At 42.9% G+C, this 19,507-nt stretch overlaps 3 protein-coding genes across 3 annotated transcripts; 2 read left to right on the forward strand and 1 right to left on the reverse strand.

The window, feature by feature from the left end:
• Positions 1 to 2,213: 2,213 nt before the first annotated feature.
• LOC306752502 (dnaJ homolog subfamily B member 9-like) lies at positions 2,214 to 4,764 on the reverse strand. The gene is made up of 3 exons (XM_079236264.1): positions 4,722 to 4,764; positions 4,130 to 4,363; positions 2,214 to 3,698 (listed from the first exon to the last, which is right to left on the reverse strand). Exons 2-3 carry the CDS (start codon positions 4,344 to 4,346, stop codon positions 3,247 to 3,249), a joined length of 669 nt encoding a protein of 222 aa, XP_079092390.1. The 5' UTR covers positions 4,347 to 4,363; positions 4,722 to 4,764; the 3' UTR covers positions 2,214 to 3,246.
• A 723-nt stretch (positions 4,765 to 5,487) lies between these two features.
• On the forward strand, positions 5,488 to 7,417 carry LOC306752330 (THAP domain-containing protein 5-like; the record flags this gene model as incomplete). Its single annotated transcript, XM_079236081.1, has 3 exons — positions 5,488 to 5,573; positions 5,920 to 6,148; positions 6,395 to 7,417. The coding sequence occupies 3 exons, from the start codon at positions 5,488 to 5,490 to the stop codon at positions 7,091 to 7,093; spliced, it is 1,014 nt and encodes a 337-aa protein (XP_079092207.1). The 3' UTR covers positions 7,094 to 7,417.
• A 3,853-nt stretch (positions 7,418 to 11,270) lies between these two features.
• On the forward strand, positions 11,271 to 19,075 carry pnpla8 (patatin-like phospholipase domain containing 8; the record flags this gene model as incomplete). The annotated part of the gene is made up of 9 exons (XM_079236083.1): positions 11,271 to 12,230; positions 12,451 to 12,600; positions 12,721 to 12,872; positions 13,304 to 13,398; positions 13,541 to 13,712; positions 13,912 to 13,969; positions 14,231 to 14,425; positions 17,790 to 17,985; positions 18,196 to 19,075. The coding sequence occupies 9 exons, from the start codon at positions 11,271 to 11,273 to the stop codon at positions 18,468 to 18,470; spliced, it is 2,253 nt and encodes a 750-aa protein (XP_079092209.1). The 3' UTR covers positions 18,471 to 19,075.
• Positions 19,076 to 19,507: the final 432 nt, after the last annotated feature.

The following is a 19,507-nucleotide window of genomic DNA, read 5'->3' on the forward strand; positions in this document are numbered from 1 at the left end:
ACAAGCAGCCTTTTGCACATGCAGACTTGCGCTACACTGCACCAAGTGAAGTGAACAGTCTCTTGTGTACAGGTCAGAGAGAGAGAGAGACAGAGAGAGAGAGAGAGAGAGAGAGAGAGAGAGAGAGAGAGAGAGAGAGAGAGAGAGAGGTTGGGTAATTGAGCAGTAAAAGTGTATTTGGGTTTCATTAGTTTTACAACAGGCCATTGACAGACATAGAGGCAACAGAGGGGAGAAAGGGGGAGGTAGGGTAGTTTTGATAATTGCCCCAAACCAGTGCATTGCCAGGGGTGTTTGCAAGCGAGGATGAGTAGAAGTCAGAGAGGGCTTTTCTGAGAAGTCGGAGACAGTTATTTCGTTGATGCCTAAAATTCTGGCAGTCAGTCAGATGATTGGTGGTTTTGTCTTCCTCCCATCAGAGCTTTGGAAATGTGTGTAGAGGACCAAGGAAAAGAACAGTGTTTTACTTTAAAAACCTTTACAGGGAGCATATGTATTGAGCACATTGTTCAAAGTTGTGTAAAAATGATTAAAAGCTAGGTCAGAGTTGGAAATGTTTTCCACATATAAAAATTACTTTTCTTTACTGTGCAGAGATTGGTGCGTTTTATTATTGATTACACATGTAATTGGGCAATGGTCAATGATGTCATCATCAAATATGTATTAATATTTATTATTATTATTATTATTATTATTATTGTTGTCTGGCAGTTTTTTTAGAGCTATTATAAATTCTAATTACCCCAAATAACTAGCTTGGAAGTAACATGGGATGATATTAGTTTGGCAAAATTTCTCCCGGGGCCTTATGTAGGACGTTAGATTCCCAAAACTGTGAAATGGCCACTACCTCGAGGCGGATGTCCAGAATAATATATATTCAAAGCGCTTTGGTGGCGTGACAGCAGCAACATGAGAGGCCAGTAAAATGTCTGTCGCTCTCCTCCTTCTGCACTACAGACTGACTCAAAGTGGGAAAACCTAAAGATAACGCAAACATTTGCAAAACATTGAAAACTATCAAAATTAAATGTTGTTGTTGTACTTTTGTAGATTCTGTAAAACACGTGATGGCTATTGGCCTTTCGGTCACGTGCTTATAATTGGTCGATAAATGGACCTAATTGATGTCAGATATGTCTGCCTGCTTGTGAACAGCTTGTAAAAAACACTTATTAACTTATTAATCTCAGTGAGTCATTGCATGACTTGGCAGGAAAGTGAAAATTGACAACACAGTTACAGGAACTGAATAATTAAGCATGTTGCCCTCATGTGGACTCACACGGTATGTATTCCACAATGCAGGTGTATTCATATCCTCCCCTTTGCCAGAGTGAGACTATAAACCTTCAAAGCTCGACATAGGACCCTTTATCTCAAAGTGACCATGTGGGCCCTAATATTTTGGAAGTGAGCAGAGTCATAATGTCATTGTGCAGTTCTGGCCAGCATGGGGCTCACCTGTAGGAGCTACAGTTGGTCCCATTAGCCAGGACTCCCTTGTAAAGGATTTTTCTAAATCTGTAAATAAGTAAGTTCTGTAAAAAATAAAAGTGAGTTAAAATAATAAAAGTACATTTTGGTTCATCTGTTTGGGGTCAGATCTCGTGGACATTCAGCTGTTGGCTTTAAATTACTCTTCCACTTTGTCTTGTACTACAAAAAATTGATTAAGTAAATGCTGAGCGTAGTATAATTGAGTTATATTTAGCCTTTGATATTGATGGCAAAGCAAGCAAATAAAGAGTTCCTAAACTAGTCATCTGTCAGAAAAATCTTCAAATTAAATTAATAACTAAAATACAACTCAAATGTACTTTAATGGTGTTTTTTACATTTTGATCAAGTCTCAACTGGCTCAATGCCGTCCCTCTCTTTATTGCTACGGTTCCCACAAGTATGCTTTCTATGCCGTAATAGAACTGGCAGTAACTCTTAAAGCAGCACGCTCTCTGCTGGAGTGCAGCTTGAACAACACGATAGTCTGAAAGACCACGATCAAATTAAAGGCACAGGAACCATGGCAACTAATCATCGTGTGCAAAGGTTGCATCTGTGTTTGAACCAGAGGCAAATAACAATATTTATGCTGCGATTTACATTAGTAGAAACAATACCTGATATTTATAAGCGAGTCCAGTGACTTACTGCAAACATTTTACACTGTTTTCCCATCTTCCAATACATAATACAGACATTTGCTCATGAAATGTTTTATTCATTCTCCAAACATTATGCAACCAAACAAATTCAGACCAGTCTCAGCACGCACGCGCACACACACACACACACACACACACACACACACACAAAGTGCAAACACAAGACAATGACATTTACAAAGCATCGTCTATGAAAGATAGGCAACATGAGCAAAGGTGCTAAATATTGCACATTATGATCAGTTCAGGAGACTTCTCAGACCATTCAGCTTCACTGGTAGATGACCCGAGGCTTTTGTAACCATCAAAACAACTGGTTACAAAACAGCTGAGAGAGAGTACACAAACATAAGTTCACCAGCATTTGTCATGGTACTGATGTTAATGTCCTACCCCGACTGAGCAAAGGTAGATAAAACTCTGTAGGAAGAAAATAAAACGAGGTAAAGGTTGATGATGGCCAACTTGCACACATCTCAGGATGTGAAGTTCAATTTCCACATGCATTTGATGCAAGTGCTAGAAATTGACATTTGAGACTTACACTGTATGTCTTTGCAATCCTTAAAATAATTAATACAAACCATGAGAGAAAATGCAGACGCCCTGGGTAGACTATGCTTGTATGAGCCTGGTTTTACATTAGCAAAAGGTTAATTAATATTAATAATATGGCCTGATTAGCTGTAGAACGAATGCTTCTGTGGTATGTTGATGAATTGTATTGCTCTCAGAAGAAAACATATTTTTAAATCAAATCATCTTTTAACCTCAGGCCATACCCGAGTCTCTAGATTGTACCATCATGAGTAAACAAAATTAACCTGTAAAGCTAAATAATGTACTGTGCAATAAGAAATAAAGTGAGTGAGTTATTGCTTGGAAGCAGCCCCTATAGTCAGGTCGGCTTGGATATTTGTTCCGAGGAAATTACATAGAGAACATTACAAAAGCCACGCGACGCCATTCTCTATTCCACCGAGTGATAAATTAGCATTCAATTCCAAAACCACAACTTAAAACCCCCCGCAGTGTCCTAGGTGGCTGTGCTCTGCAGAGCACCGTTTTCTGCTTATTCTCAGGAGCAGTCGGTGAAGGTGGTCACCATGTTGCCCCTGCGCTGGGTCACCGTCCTGCAGTACGGCTTCCCCGAGCCTTGGAATCTGCCGTCAGGCCTGGAGCCGTGCGCGTTAAAGGAGAACATCTTCTCCAAGTCCTCAAACATGTCATCAAAGACTCCCCCACCGAAGCCCCCCTGCTGAAACTGTCTCTTCTGTCTGTCCATAGCCTCCCTGTGAGCCTGGAAGTGGCTGTCAAAGTGTCTTTTTTGGTGGGCTTGATTTTGGGAGTGAAAGTGCTGTTGTTGACCAAACGAGTCTTTAAAAATGTCATCAAAGTTGAAGGACTGGTAGTGCTGGTTGAAGTTGTAGTTGCCGCTTCCTCCTCCTCTATGGCCCTCACCTGGCGACGGACCGTGGCCAAACTGGTCGTACTCGCGCCTCCTCTTAACATCCGATAGCGTCTCGTATGCTGGTAGAGAAACAGACAAATTACATTACGCATCGTCTTGGTTGCTGTGACACGGCTACTCAAAAGCTTCAGAACATTTAACAGTTCATAAGTTAAATCTTGAGTAATGTAGACATGTTTATCATCCATCTATTGTATAACAATTATACATGAGGTCATCTGCATGTATAATTTAAAATACGGTTGTAATACCTTAATATACATACATACATACATACATACATACATACCTTTCCAGAGCCACTGTATCATGTAAAACATACACAAATATACAATACGTTATCTAACGGTTAGATGACCTATAGGTTATATTCTAACCTATAGGTCACGTTCAATAGGACCTTAACTGACATTTCATATTGACCCTTGACCTATTTTTTGAAAATATTCTCATTTCAGAGGCGTGTGCCCTGGAATGGTGGCTCGCTTACCCTCTGCTATCTCCCTGAACTTGGCCTCTGCGTCGGGGCCCTTGTTTCGGTCGGGGTGGTACTTCAGGGCCAGCTTGTGGAAAGCCTTTTTGATCAGGCGTTCCGTGGCATCTTTGGGCACCCCCAGGATGTCGTAGTAGTCCCTCTTGGCCAGGATGAACTCGGAGATCAGCAAAATATGCACTGCGAGCAGCAACGCCGACTGTGCCGTGGCCATACTGCTGGTTTACGCACCTTTGCGGGTGGAAAGAGGAAGAGTTGGACATGTCGGTCAACGACGCCTCACACACACACACACACACACCCGACGGGCAGGTAGACTTTGAAAGCGGTTTCAAACTTGAAAATTAACCAACTATTACAATTATATAAATAGGTTACATAACATTAACTGACGTCACTTTTCTAGCTAGTTTCGACAGAGAGGCGTCGGGGTTAAAGGAAATAACAACTCATGGGTTTTTGTGGAAGCGAGAAACTTGAAAGCAGCTCTGCCTTCGGTATACTTCATGATACTCTGTCGTTTTCCCTCAGTTGCACACAAACTAGCCGTGACAAATAAAGGTAATGCGTATTGGAAAAGCGGGATTACCTGGAGACGAGGTGACGCACAGCCAGAAGATACTGCTCTCAGCCGCCAACAGCTACAGCTGATGTGAAACGATCGCTAGCAATTGTTGACCAGCTGCATTCCTGAGCAATAACACCACGACTCGCAACGCTATTGGTCCGTTTCTTAACACAATGACTCTCGTCACTGTGATTGGTGGAAACAGTGCGCACGTGGAGAAAGAGGTTTTCCCGCGAAGAATACAAGCAAAGCAAGAGAGTAAACGGCCATCACTTCCGTATTTGCTTTACTCAGAAATGTTGACGTTATCGAGTGAGATGTGAGACCTAAACTTGTTTACAACTGCGTATTCTATCATTAAGTCAATGTTTGATTCCTGGATGTTTTTCTTTAGCATAAAATAGATGAACGCTTACATTACACCGTGCCCGTATTATTAATTCCCTTTTGTGGTTGTCCAACGGTTTGTCCTTTTAGATGGTACGTTAACTGTCTTGATCGGTAAACGATGTAAACGCATTTTCATTTAATTTATGTGTTTGCTTTCTTAATTGTTTTTGCAAAAAAAATAGGTGTTGAATGCTTAACTTAGACTCGTACGTAACGTACCAAGATTTCTTCCGCTTGCCATTATATATTAACTATCTTAATTCACCAGAACACACGTCATCTCCGCTCTGACCACGTCAACCCGGAAGTGTCCGTTTACAAGCTGGTTTGTGTTTATAAAGAAAGAAATCAAAAAACGTGTTTTTGTAAAGCGTTTTCATGTAGTTTCTCTGCAGACATGCCACGATACTGCGCTGTGAAAGTGTGCAGAAACCGCGGGGGAACTGCATCTAGACAAGACAACAAGAGAATTAGCTTCTACCCGTAAGTTGCCTGGTTTATTTTTGTAAGTGTTTCCGAGTTCATACGTTTATTTGGTTTAGCTGCAATTACCTTTTTTCTGTTGTCGTTATAATCGTCAGACACAGGTAATATTAGTTTTAGAGGCAGTGCGAAGTTGACAATGATGTCGTGTCAATATCATATTAATGTAGATGGTTATCTTCTTGTAATGGTACAACACTGAGACTGTTGAGTGAATGTGGAGGAATGACAACGTTTGAGGTGATGTCACATCCAAGTGCCAACTGATATGAAACATGAATAGCGTCCGTTTCAAACCAGCCCTTTACTTTAAGTTTCCCTCTCTCTCTCTCTCTCTCCCCCAAAGGTTTCCTTTGCAAGACCAGTCCAGGCTTCAGAGATGGGTGGACAACATGAAGCGGGAGGAGTGGACCCCGAGTCGACATCAGTACCTGTGCAGCGAACATTTTACAGAGGACTGCTTCGATATTCGATGGGGCATCCGCTACCTGAAGAACACGGCCATCCCGACCGTGTTTCCCTCCACTGAGGATGTATGCATTTGTCTGAGCATCCATCCACAGTTCCATCATAAAGTAAGGGTTTGCTGCACATCACAAACTTGGCTCTGGACCAACTCCCTAGTATTTATTGAAAATAATCATCTGAAAGACAAATAGCACAAGTAGAATGCCAACAAAGTGGTAGAGCGCACTTTTACTTTCAGAAAATTCCAAGAAACCAGACTCATGAGAGTTTTTGATATGCAACAAGCCTGAACTTCATTTTGTGTTACTTTTGCATTGCCTGCTATTGACTAGATTCATTCGTTTCCTTTCCAGGATGGTAAGAAAAAGGTTCCAAGCATTAATAGAAGCCCCAAGGCCAAACCTATGACTATTGACATTGAGCCGACAGGATTTGACTCTCCTCTCAGCAAGAGGCCGCTCATTTTGAGCAGAACTTGTAAAAAGGTCCACCTGGGTACAACAAACAACATTGTTCCCAAAGACACAGCGATGCTATTTGAACTGCCTCTGGTGTCGGACACTGGGATCTCCTGTCATTCAGATCTCTCAGAGATGCGGACTGCTCCCCCTGGGTTACCAGGTGACAGTGGGAGGCCCACCGTGCCCCCATGCAATGAGCCCCGTGCTAAAGAGCAGGCGGACTCGATTGTTACCGTGCTGTGCTGTGAGTCACTTCAAGCAGCGCTGGGCCAGACGTATAGCTTTGTCCCTGTGGAAATGGTCACGGACGAGCCCACGGCCTGCTTTTTGGAGGAGAGGGGACCCTACGAGGAAGAGCACATTTCTGTTTACGAGCACTCGTACTGCAGATCGGACACGGACAAAGGTCATCTTTGGCGTAAGATCTTGAGTTTGCATGCAAAGATCTTGGAACTGGATCACCGAGAGGAGAGCACCTTGGCCAAAGTCCGTGCTCTGGAGACGGAGGTGGCCCTCCTGAAGAGAGCCGGGGCTGTATTTAAAGAGAAGCAGAACATTTTGGAAGGTTACATATCTTCGATGTTGCTCTGATTTTTCAAGCGAAGGGACTCTGAACTGGCAACTGTGGCTCAGTGATAGAGCAGGGTCGTCCTTCAATCAGAGGATCGGAGGTTTGATCCCCGGCTCCGCGAGTTCATGTCGATGTGTACTTTTGCAAGATACTTAAATTTGCTCCTGTAGCTGTACCTACGGTGTGTTGGATGAATGTTAGATAATCCTGATGGGCAGGCGGCACCTTGCATGGTAGCCCGTCATCAGTGTATGAACGATGACATGAAGTGTTAAAGCGCTTTGAGTAGTCGGAAGACTATAAAATGACAGTCCATTCATTCAACTGAGATTGTGGATGTGCAAAGATTTGTTACCATTAAATCACTTGCTGCAATGTTGCACATGCTCTTATACACAAAGCACAGCGGCACAAACAGAGTCCTATGAAACTCTTTGTTCTGCAACATTGCTCTCATATCCGTGTGACAATAAGCCTTCTTCACAGCAAACATTTGACACGTTACAGTAGGAAAAGCACATAATCTATATAAATAAAATCTAAATGAATGTGGGCTGAATTCCACTGAGCTGTGTCACGGCTCATTGAGGCACTGATGTAGAACAGTTGTTGTTATGAGTCACACCTGCTTTGCCAAGTCAAAATGTCTGCTGTGAGGAAAGTTAAGGAACTGTCTGTGTTTATCCACATGGTGGCACTTCATGACCGCCTTCATTGAAGCGTTGGTTCACCGCTGCTTGTTGCTCTGCATCAGTGATACTTAATCGCCTGTTTACAGTTGACATGTTTACATTATTGGATCTCACTTGTGATCAACACATTATCACAATGTATTAATGACTCAGCATTAATTATGTTAGAAGCGGTTTTAATACCGTGACACAACTTGCAAAGTTATTTCCTCATAAGCTCTGGTACTTACTTGCTCTGGCTGTGTTAATTCACATCAAATAAATTATCGACTGTCCTCAAACAACCTCATTCAGACGTGTAGTGACACTGACTTTGTTGTTCTCTCTCAATAACATCCGTGTGAGCAGAGGCTCATTTTGATTATGTGCGGCCCTTGATCGGCAAAACCATATTCTTATTAAGGGAGATCTCCTGCCAGTCCAAAAATATTCTTCTATACAGAAAATCCTTGATGGATTTACTTTGCAGTCAAATAAAGTGTATTAGAAATGTGCTTCTTTCAGCATGTGCTTCTCAGGGGGCTGAGTTTGTGTCCACTTTGTCCCTGGTGATTGTTTTAAAGCCCCACAATGACATGAACCAGTTGCAGGATTTATCCTCATCTTGTCCCCCCTGTGGGCTCTGAATTATCAGCCATCATAGTATTTTTGGCCAAGTCAGGTACCTAATCCTATTTGAAGCAGCTTTCCAGAATGAAATGTGGCATCGGCTGTCTCTGCACTGTCACAGGCAACAGAATATGTGGAACAGTGGAGGATGGATGTGACCATGTTAAGACATTGTATTTTGTTAATCATGGTCTTTAAATAATTAATAATGAGGCTAAAAAGGCAGTCTACCTTCATGATTGTGGCAAGACGGCGGTTCTGCTTGTGAGGGCAAACGCAGTGATCCTAAACGATTGCGAGGCAGGGGAGAGGGTTAAATGGTTTCAACTCAATTTCAACGTAATTGATTGCACATGTGAAAGGATTTGTGAAGCGCAATTTCAAATGACTCCTGGGACACTTCCCTGGTTAAGAATGACTGGGCCGAAAAGGATTAGGATAATGGATTCTCAAAATGTCTAATGAAATGAAATTGACGTAAACGTGTTGCTCCGCATCTCTGCAGCAAAACAGAATCTCATCACTGCATTAGTCCACTAGCGCACCGCGATGACAATCAAGACGTGTACTCATCTCTTGAGACTTGGTCCTTGCAATGTACAGCAGAGTAACAATGCTAAGCTTTGTTTGGAAGTGTGCAATGTTAACGCAGTTACAAAACCATTCACAGCTGGGGAAATGTAGAAGAAGATCAATAAAAAAGGGCTATGGAATAAAATGTTGATAAAATAACGAAAGCAATCGATAAGTAAGACTTACCAATAAGGATACCATTAGGAACAGGTTATATATTCAGAACGCCTTATGATAGCCTAAAAGGCCATTTAAAAACTGTTTTCAAAAACAAATATTGAAAAACCAACCCCCATTATTTTTTTTCACATTTTCTGTTTAGAATAAATATGGCAATGGACAAATATGGTCAACAAACGGATAACTGTACTTTAGAACAAGTATATATTATAAAATAAAAGTGACTAGTAACACCTGTGCATTTCTTAGTATGACAAGTCAACATGTCTGCTATGAGAAAGGCCTATTGTGCAGCATTGCATTAGGACATAATACAACTTGGTATTGAACATGAGTTAAATTAACTCTCATATTTCTTTTAAGGAAGCCTTTTCCAACATGAGATGCCACTCATGCTTTAAGTCACAAATTGCTTTCCAAGTAACAAGACGTTTGAATTATGAATTACGTTCAAGCCAACTGTGATCTTGAAAGCTGTGCATACTGTGCTGTGCACTCTTGATACCTTTGAATTGCAATTGCTCCTTTATTTTGCAGCGAAATATTTTATTCCAAATATGCTTTTGGCGACATGCAGTGGCCAGACTAAAGCATTACACCACACGGGGGCCAATGTCGTCACATCCGCTCTTCTTCCCTTTGCTTACAGGCAGCTAGCGCCCAGACGTAGGCTGGACCAGGATGTATGACATGTTTTGTCAACACATTTAACCCTCTTGGTTTCGTATGGTAAGAAGCTGTTTGTTTATTTACGACATTGCGTACAATTAGACAAAACGTATATAACGTTATATATTTCAGTATACTAAGTAGCGTTGGCTAACGGCAGCTAATGTAGCGTTTCATGTCCACATTACATTTATCAGCTTTCTGCCGAGCAGGTCAGCTTCCAAACATCATGGCCGTGAGGTGTTGTTTCAAGCACATTATCTCACATTATCTAGGTTAACTTCGGTGTATTTGATAGGGTTTGAATTCGCTTTAACGTGAAAATACGCGATGCTAGCTTCACTTAGCCAGCGGTTCACGTTACGGGTCCAAACAGAAACGTGCCACCGCTAACGTCACCGGGTACCCTGTCGGGTGTTTCATCTTCTCGTTGAAGTTAGAAAACGTTACTTCATTGTTTTTATTTCGAAGTGGGGTCGACACTCACGGGATAAACAGGGATTTCAAAGACATTATGTCTGATTTAATGCTGCCGACACTTCGTGAACTTCACGATCCAGACATCTTCTTCCAGGCGGATCCTCAGTGTCCAACGTCGGTCAAAGGTCCACCTCTCTTTTGAGCAAATCCTTGCTCTCCAAGACGTCCGCCAGCCACTTCTCTCTGAACCGGGTCCTCCCGGGTGTGTGCACCAGCCGGTTCGACTCCACCACGAAGTGCACCTCCACGGGCAGAGTCTGCGGGTTGGCTTTAGACACAACCGCGACGAAATAGACGCTCGCTGTCCCCTGAATCGGTCTGCGCCAGGTCGTCTTACTGCAGCGGGCCCGGAAGTGGTAGAAGGTGTGCTGCTCCTCCTCGGTCGAGGAGAGGAAGAGCAGGCTGTGACGCCAGATGGGCTGCATCTCCCATGTTTGCATATACTCCTCAATCTGCTTCAGCCCCACGTCGACTGTGAAGTCTTTGCTCGCGACCCAGTTGACAGTCTTACAGTATGGAGACTCGTCCACCTGCTGCTCGACAGTGTGTCGTCTCTCCAGCAGCGTTTTCAGGAGCAGAGACGACTCTGTCGTGGAATTCCGATTCGATGATCGGCGGTCCTCTTCCATCGTGTCTTTTGTAAAGATGACCTACAAGATTTAGCGAGGTTGTTGATCTGTGAAGGCTGCAGTCAGCATCTGCTTTTTGTTGCTGTAACAGTCTCCATGGCTACCAGGATGTGCAGGGTGGCAAATGGAGCCCTCTGTTGGCCCGCTTTCCATTTTCAGTGTGCATATTTTAATATTCATTGTTTTCTATCTTTTGTTTTCAGGAGAACAGCAGAAAATGGCCCTCTGAAATGGAATTTCTGCCAAAACCAGCTGATGGCAGATAGTCTGCCAGAATGATGCATCCTTGTACACGGACATCAAGCATCCGATTGCCTGATTAACTTCAAGTTCTCCGCTGCGGTTCCAAGTGAGCCAGTAAACGCATGTCGCGAATCAGGAGCACACTGGACAGTGTCACCAAGGCAGTAGGCAGCAGTGACCTCATCTCCAGGTTCTCCCGCCTAAAGCCTGGAAGTGCTGTAGTCAACGGGCCCCATGCGGAAAAGGTCCCGGTCAAAGCTGAGACCTCAACCTCTGACAACACAGCGACGGCCTCGCCGCCTGAAACCACCATGAAGGAAGAAGAGAGGAACTCAACAGAGGAAGACTCGGACAAGCAATGGCAGCAAGTTGCAGAAAATAATTGTGTTGACTCAAAGAAGTCCACATCCCCTATAGGCTCAGAAGTGAATGTGTCTGCACCAAGCTCTTCCTCGACCATGGCGAAACAATCCATGCAGCTGTTTCACCCGGCAGCTCTGACCACCAACATGGACGAGACCTACAAAACTGTAGCTCAGCACATCAATAGTTACTTTGGCACCAGCACACAAGAGGAAGGAGATGACAACAGACCACCACCACAGCAGCAGGAGTACAGAAAAGAAGGTGGTCCTGTTTCTGAACCCACTCTCAGTGCCGTCACTCGGACAATTAGGGACCACATTCCTATGTTGTCCTCAGTGGCAGAGGCTAAAAGTATTGATGCACCCACTACCTCGCCTCCCTCTTCATCTCCAACAGAAGAGCTCAGCTCTCCAGCAGGGATTCCCTCCTCTGAGATCCCTGCAACTCAAAGTGCAGCTCCCTCCGCCCCTGTGCCTGCTCCCTCTTCTAAAAAAGGCTTCACCCATTATCTCTCTTACCCTCGGCCCAGCGTTCAGGCGTTTGTTGGCAGCTACATCGCACCCCTGGTCCCCAAATTCCGGGGCGATTCCAAAGGCGTTGCAGCTGAAAGAGACAAGTCTTCAGCGGTCGCTGTGCAAGAGACAAGACAGAAGAAAGACAGCGAAGAGAAGAAAGCGGATGAAGTAAAGCAAAAGCTGTTGCTTCAAAGAGAGAAGGTAAGGCACTCAGCTCAGTATGGCTCGAATGAAAGTGGAAGTCTTAGGGCAGTCGAACAAATCAAAATGGCAAAAATGGCATCACTTGTTATTGCTAGGTTGTTACGTTTCAGAAGAAGTTAAGACAAAGTAAGGACATTTTTAAAGTACAATGTGCCGGATGCCTTCTATTAATCCGATGTTCCTAATGTGTTGTCCATGGTGTGTATTTGTCATGCAGATAATAGCCAGGGTGAATGTAGACAACAGGACCAGAGTGCTGGTGAAAGGCCTGCAGAGAGTCACTGATGTCAAGCTTCTCACCAGTCGAGTGGAGGAGCTCAGCTGTCACCTCCTGGAGTTCCCCGAGACACGAGGTGTAGCTATCAAGGTTAGCATCAGGATTTTCTATGTACCGTCAGTGTAACGTGAGATGTATTGCATATTCTTTAAATGTGTTTTTTTTTTTTAAAGAGGGAAATCTTAGTCTATATAATTGTGACCTTTTTAGGAGAGTGTGATGCCCTGCCTGTTGCGCTTGCGCCAGGCCAGAGACCTGCCTCTTCAGGCTGCTGTGAGAGAAGCACTGGCCCTGGTTGGCTACTCTGAACCAGTCAAAGGCAGAGGAATTCGGGTCCTGGCTATAGACGGAGGTGGAACAAGGTAAAGCTATACCGGGAGGAATAAAAGTAAAAATTAAAGTATCTTTTATGAGTCTGAAACAAATGTGTTTTTTTTAATTCCTTTTGTGACTATTAAACTTGAGTTTACCTGCTTTTACACTTGCTGTTCTATAAGAAATATATGAGTATTAATATATGTGGCTCAAGAAGTGAGCGCAACCTACAGAATAAAGAAATGTACCAACGTAAAATCCATAGAAAACAGTTACAGAGCTGGTTTAACTCCTGGATTTTTAACTCACAAACGATAGGAACTGTTATGGTTCTGTTACACTACCGAGAAATACAAAGTTAGCCTTCATTGCATGCCGACTGTAAAAGACTACTTCTGCACGTTTGTTGTAGCGGATCAAATAGATCGGCTGCATTTCTGTCAGTGTAGGTTTGTAAACCTTGTGCCTTTTGTTACAGGGGACTGCTGGCCCTGCAAACTCTCCAGAAACTGCAGAACCTGACTGGCAAACGAGTCCACCAGCTGTTTGACTACATCTGTGGAGTCAGCACAGGTATATTGTCATCAATGTTTAGCGTTTGTCTTCCCCCCCCTCTTTTATTCTTCTCTAACACTAACCCCACACAGGAATGTATGTAAACACCCGATACTCCCTTCCTCACTACCACATCACAGTTGTTCATCTCTGCTTTTAGGTGCCATTTTGGCCTTCATGCTGGGAATTTTTCAGATCCCCTTAGATGAGTGCGAGGAGATGTACAGAAAGCTGGGCTCGGATGTGTTCAAACAGAATGTCATCGTTGGAACCGTTAAGATGAGCTGGAGCCATGCGTTCTATGACAGTGAAATATGGGAAGACATCCTCAAGTTAGTTTGCAGGGCTCTTTCAACCTTTTCTCCCCCTGTATTTACATTCCTTTAAAACTCTCTTTCATCCTGGATTTCAAAGACACTGGGGCAGTCAATATATAGTGTGTGTGTGTGTGTGTGTATATATATATATATATATATATATATATATATATATATATATAGTTAGCGGCATCTTTAATCTGTTTTTCTTTAGGGAACGCATGGGCGAGGGGCGTATGATTGAGAGTTCCAGGGACCCATACTGCCCTAAAGTAAGCCAAATGACTTTTTCAGCTCTACACTTTATTTTCTTCTTGAGTTCATTTTTATTTGATGATGTTTATTTGCAGTATATCCATACAGAGAGACTTACAAGTGCTCGTGTTTTCAGATCTTAACTTACAAGATCTTAAAAATAAATAAAAGTCCTGTCCCAAAGGACTGAGGAAAACACCAGCGAGCCATATTGAAGTGCTGTAAAAATATAAATGACTTGTCATGTTCCTCTCTAAATATGCCCTTATGTCCACAAGGTGTCAGCAGTGAGCACCATTGTGAACAGGGGTTTACCTCTGAAGGCCTACACATTTAGGAACTACAGACTCATGCCAGGAGTGAGATCCCACTACATTGGAGACTGCAACCACAAAATGTGGGAGGCCATCAGGGCCTCTTCTGCCGCTCCAGGGTACTTCAAGGAATTTGTCCTGGGAAAAGACCTGCATCAGGTATGACATGGAACTGAGAGAAGTGTGGGGGGGATGTCTTTGATAAGTTCACCTCTGTTTAGTATGTTGGAGGTAGATAATAACATAGGTTGCAGAATAGATGATGTATTTGGGAACTGGAGGATTGCAGCAGAATGATCAATAATGTTGTGACATTGTCCTTGGAGGAGGTTTTCCATTTAAATTTCCATTAGCAGTGCCACAGATCACCATAGTGATCTAAGAAGTCACATTTCTCCGAGAGCCCTAGTTTAGCGTGAGAGGGTTATTTCCTTGAAATCTTACCAATCAATACACTTCCGCTGTGGAGCTGCGTTGCCTAGTGCCAAGGACAAAAGCTGTGTGTGTGTGTGTGTGTGTGTGTGTGTGTACACATCAAGGGTATGTGTGAAGAGTTGTTTCACTCTTCCAAACCCATAAACTTAAAGGCTGTCTCTTAATTTTTTAACAAAATAGAGTGCTACTGGGATAACTTTGGTGGGCCAACCCCAGAAGTTAGCATTGCCCTGGTTCACTCGACAAAAAGCCAAGGCGATTTTTTTTCCATTGGCTTTGGGTTATTTACTGTCAAGACAAGGGAATCGGCAGCGCAAAGATTCAAACTCACTTCTGGGTTTTAGGACTTATTCCTGCAGCACTCTATGGGATGGAGGTAGAGAGAGAAACCTCACAAGCCTCTGCCGCTTATGACTTAGCCTGCCTTTCTACAGAGAAATGGAAAGCTTCTGATTTGATTCCCAATAAAAGAAAATATCCAACAGGGTTCCTTGAAGGAGGCCATACTGCTGCTCCTGGCTACTTAATAAATACATTGTCAAAGTGGATGAATTGTCTAATAATGTAAGTATCAATGTTTAAATATCACTAATCACTATTGGGGGATCTTTGTATCTGATTCGAGGCCGAGTGGCCTCATGATAAAAGGCCATTTGTGTGTGTGTTTTTTCTCTTCCTAATAATAAGCTTCATATCCTTCTCTTGTGTTCACTCACTGAATAATTACATAGTTAATTAGGTATTGGATGCTAGCTATGGATGATAGCTAATAGGTTCAATAATGGTAGATTTTAGGCTGAAGAAGGAGGTTATTTAATGAAAAGGAGGCTGCTGAGGCATCTGATAAATGACTACAGTGTTTGTAGCATTAATGTTTGTTTGCTTTCTAAAGCTTTTATAATGCTCCGGTCATATCACAGAGTGCCTTTTTACTTTTTGCCATTTGATTATTAGGCCAGATATCTTTAGATGGTCTTTATGGGCAGCAATTATGCTCAAGGCTTAGCTTCATTTCGATAACCTACTTAAGCAAAATTAGCCTTGTTCCTGCTTCTAACAAGTCTTTCCCTCCCTTGCCATTTCCTAATGCTAGAGTTCTGGTAGACAGCCCAATGTTTTAGTCATTAACAGATCCTAATCTCCAGTCCCACTCTGCATGTTTATAGACCTAAGCCATGATTCTGCTCTGCAGTTAGAATGAAAGCAAATGACCGAGCTCAAGCTTTTCAAGCTACTAATTTAATTAAAGTAAAAATATTGAACTGCAGCCTCTAACCCCCAAAACGTTGCTAGTTTTGCTACTAGTGTATTCAAGACAGAAATCTGATCATATTCTATATTAACATGCTGATCTTTTCTGAGCATGATCAGTCTCCACCTACGTTTCATAGGAGCACTTGTTTGCACATTTCTGTTCCTGTTCACATGTCTGCAGAAAGTATCTGTTTTGAGTTGTTTCCCACGCACTGGGATGGGATGTCAGCAGGGATGGAAAGATGGAGAATGAATGAGGTGTGTGTGTGTGTGTTTCCATGCATAGTTTTTCATCGACAGTTGGAGCTACCGTTGCCACCCACTACTATCTCACCACTACTCTAGTTTTCAGCACTTGCAGCGGTATTTCTCAGGAGAATTCTGCCATTGCAGGCCAGCAGATGTACTCTCACAGACTCAACGTATCGGTAAAATTCAAATCTTCTTAACCAGAGCAAACCATAATTATTAGGCAAAAGCAGTAATTTTGCCTGCTTGAGGATGCTGCAGCATTTAGCAGCATTTAGTTGTGTTGTCATTGGATGCAGGCTGGTTCTCACTCAGTTAGGTTAGACCCCAGGGTGAGAGGTTGAGGGTCAGAGCTGAGGAGCAGCTGTGTAATTAACCTGCTGTCTCAAAAATGAAAACTGTGTTCCTCTGTTTCAATAGCTTTAGGGTACCTGAGAGTGAACAGCTTTACAATTAGTCTAAGAGTGGTATGTGACAGACAGACGGACATCTGAATTCAAAATAAGTGTCAAAGAACAACTTATCAAGCCTATTCTAGTATTTCTTAAGTAGTCAATATTAAGAAAAATATGAAATAAAACGTACTGAAAGATTTCTTCAGGTATTTGTCTGCACCTGTGTTTATTGGGTCTGTGTGCCTGGTTATTTACTTTATCCCTAAACAAGGAGTGGATTACAGCCTTTTTGATTCTTTTCTACTGCCCACCCCTTGAGAGGCGTAGAACTGACCTTTACCCCTGCTCGGCTGGGGAGGGTCGGACCTCTTGTGTGCCACACTCACCATGTCTATTAATTCCAGCCAACAGCCCTTCAGTGGTTGGATGGAGTCCAAAACTGGACCCGGGGAAAGACTGAGAAAGAGGGTTTAGCACTAAATTGTTCCAGGCATCCATTCAGCTTGATTGCCCTCTTTCTGTCATTGTTGGCACCCTTGAGATTAGCAACTCGTTCATGAATCCAGTAACAGTATCGAGAGAAAAAGCACAGAATTTGTGATTAGCTTCTAAATTAAGTCATGAAGATTAGAATTCTCAAATGCAATATGCTGTACCAACAAAGCTGAAGTCAGAGTAATGTAGTAATTGGACTCTTTTATTTAACAGAATTCCAGATCAAATTACAACAACAAAAAAAAGACGTATTTTAGTTGCGGATCGCTGCTGAAAAGACAACTTGTTTACTTCTGAATGAACGGGGCTGTTTGCCACAACAGCACATCTCTGGCCAGGGAGCTTCTTTTCCTCGGGCCCAAAGCTGTAGCACTCTGGGACAGCTTGTCCACTTCACCTCATTTGTCCCCTGCAGGCTGTCACAACAAATATATTCTAACTAGAGCCACATTCTATACATCCAAAGTGTCCTATATGTGCACATAACTTTGCTTCGTAAGCAAACTTGACTGCTGCAGCGCTGAAGGTGACTTTACAGTTTCTGGAATCCCATCAACCAAAGTGGTTTTTATGCCCTGCCTCGGTTGCAGTGGAAAATAGACATGATCATGGGGGAAATTGTCCGTCTTCTTTAGTTACACTGGTGGTTCTCCTTCCCTTTATCATTTCCCTTTCCGTCTGTTTTCTCCTTTTAGGATGGAGGACTACTAATCAACAACCCCACAGCTTTGGCCATCCACGAGTGTAAGTGTCTGTGGCCCAACACGCCACTGCAGTGTGTGTTGTCTCTGGGCACCGGGCGGTACGAGACGGCGGGCAATACCACCACGACCTCCACCAGCCTCAAGACCAAGCTCAGCCACGTCATCAGCAGTGCTACAGATACCGAGGGTAGGACCACACACACATTTTGTTTGCATGTGTTTGACGTCCCACACACTTTTATTTATAAACCCCAGATTAGAGGCGTGTGGTCATAGGCAGTGTGATGCTCTGCGATTCCTCTGGTTCAGTGCAGTCTCTTGAAACGTAAACCAAAAGATAAAATGCCTGCCACTAGTGTCCAACGTCGATGGCTAAAGGCCTCCATCCTTCTTTCAGAGGTGCACACCATGCTGGACGCGCTCCTGCCCCCTGACACATACTTCCGCTTCAACCCCTACCTGAGCGAGGACATCCCGTTGAACGAGAACCGCCCGGAGAAGCTGAACTTCCTGAAAGGCGAGGGCGACCGCTACCTGGAGCGCAACGAGGGCAAGCTGAGGATGGCGGCCAGCGTGCTGGGCCAGGAGAAGAGCACCATCCAGAGGGTGGCCGAGTGGGCCAACCTCAAGGCCAACATGTACGAGGGCCTCCCCTTCGTCTCCAAGCTGTAGCTACTGGCTACAGTGAGGTCTTAAGCTAAGAAGACATGGAGTGTGTAAACTGCTAAGACATTTTGTTCACATATTGATCTTCATCTACCGAGCGTTATAAGGACTATTTGAGAAATGTATAACCATATGCATTAATCAAAACAATAGTATACTGTAAACAATAGTGTGATGTAATTTGTTCTTTGTCGGACAGAACGTGTCAAAGATGGAGACTGAATTATATACTTTGAAAATAATTAAGGATGTTTTGACACTGATGAAAACAGTGTAATGTATGTGTTCATAAATTTATGAATTTTAAAGTGTTGACTGAACGCACAACGATGGTGTTATGACACTGACACGAGATTTTGATGTGTATTGTTAATATGAACTATTCTGTAAAAAGATTGATGATTTTAATTTTCTGTAACCTGAATACATTAAGATGTAATTGATCCATGATTGCACTGTGGAAATGTAAAAATGACTACCTGTTTCTAACACTCTACAGAAGAAAGACCTCATGCACTTTGTAAAGTAGAATTCTTAACCTTGAAAATGTCAAATAATATTTGAAAGTAAATGTCAATTATTTGAGTGCTCTCCTTGCTTGAATTTAAGAATAAAACACAAATAAATCCTGCTGATTCTTCATGTCACTGCTGTATTGATGCACACATACACTGATATCTGTTTCAGATACTTATGATAAAGCATGCGATTACTGCTTTGCTCATGATACAAAGCACATTCTCCTTTCTGGTCCATTACTCAGTTTGACGCTTTTGCTCTCTAACCCAGCTCGAGCCTGAATTCATCAGCCCTGCTTCTAGTTGTCGCACACTTTATACATTTGACACACTTTTTACATTGTGAGAACCCTAATTGCCCTGATTCCTCCTACTTTATTGCTTAGTGGAATGCGGAAAAGAAAACAAAAAAATAAATAAAACTTGGGTTTTCAAAACTTTGATGAAATATGATTCTCTCTCGACTTCTGTATGATTTGTTTTTATAATTCTGCTTATAGGTTTAGTGGATATATAATAGAATAT

The sequence above is a fragment of the Taurulus bubalis genome (assembly GCF_910589615.1).
Source record: "Taurulus bubalis genome assembly, chromosome: 20".
NCBI lineage: Eukaryota > Metazoa > Chordata > Actinopteri > Perciformes > Cottidae > Taurulus > Taurulus bubalis.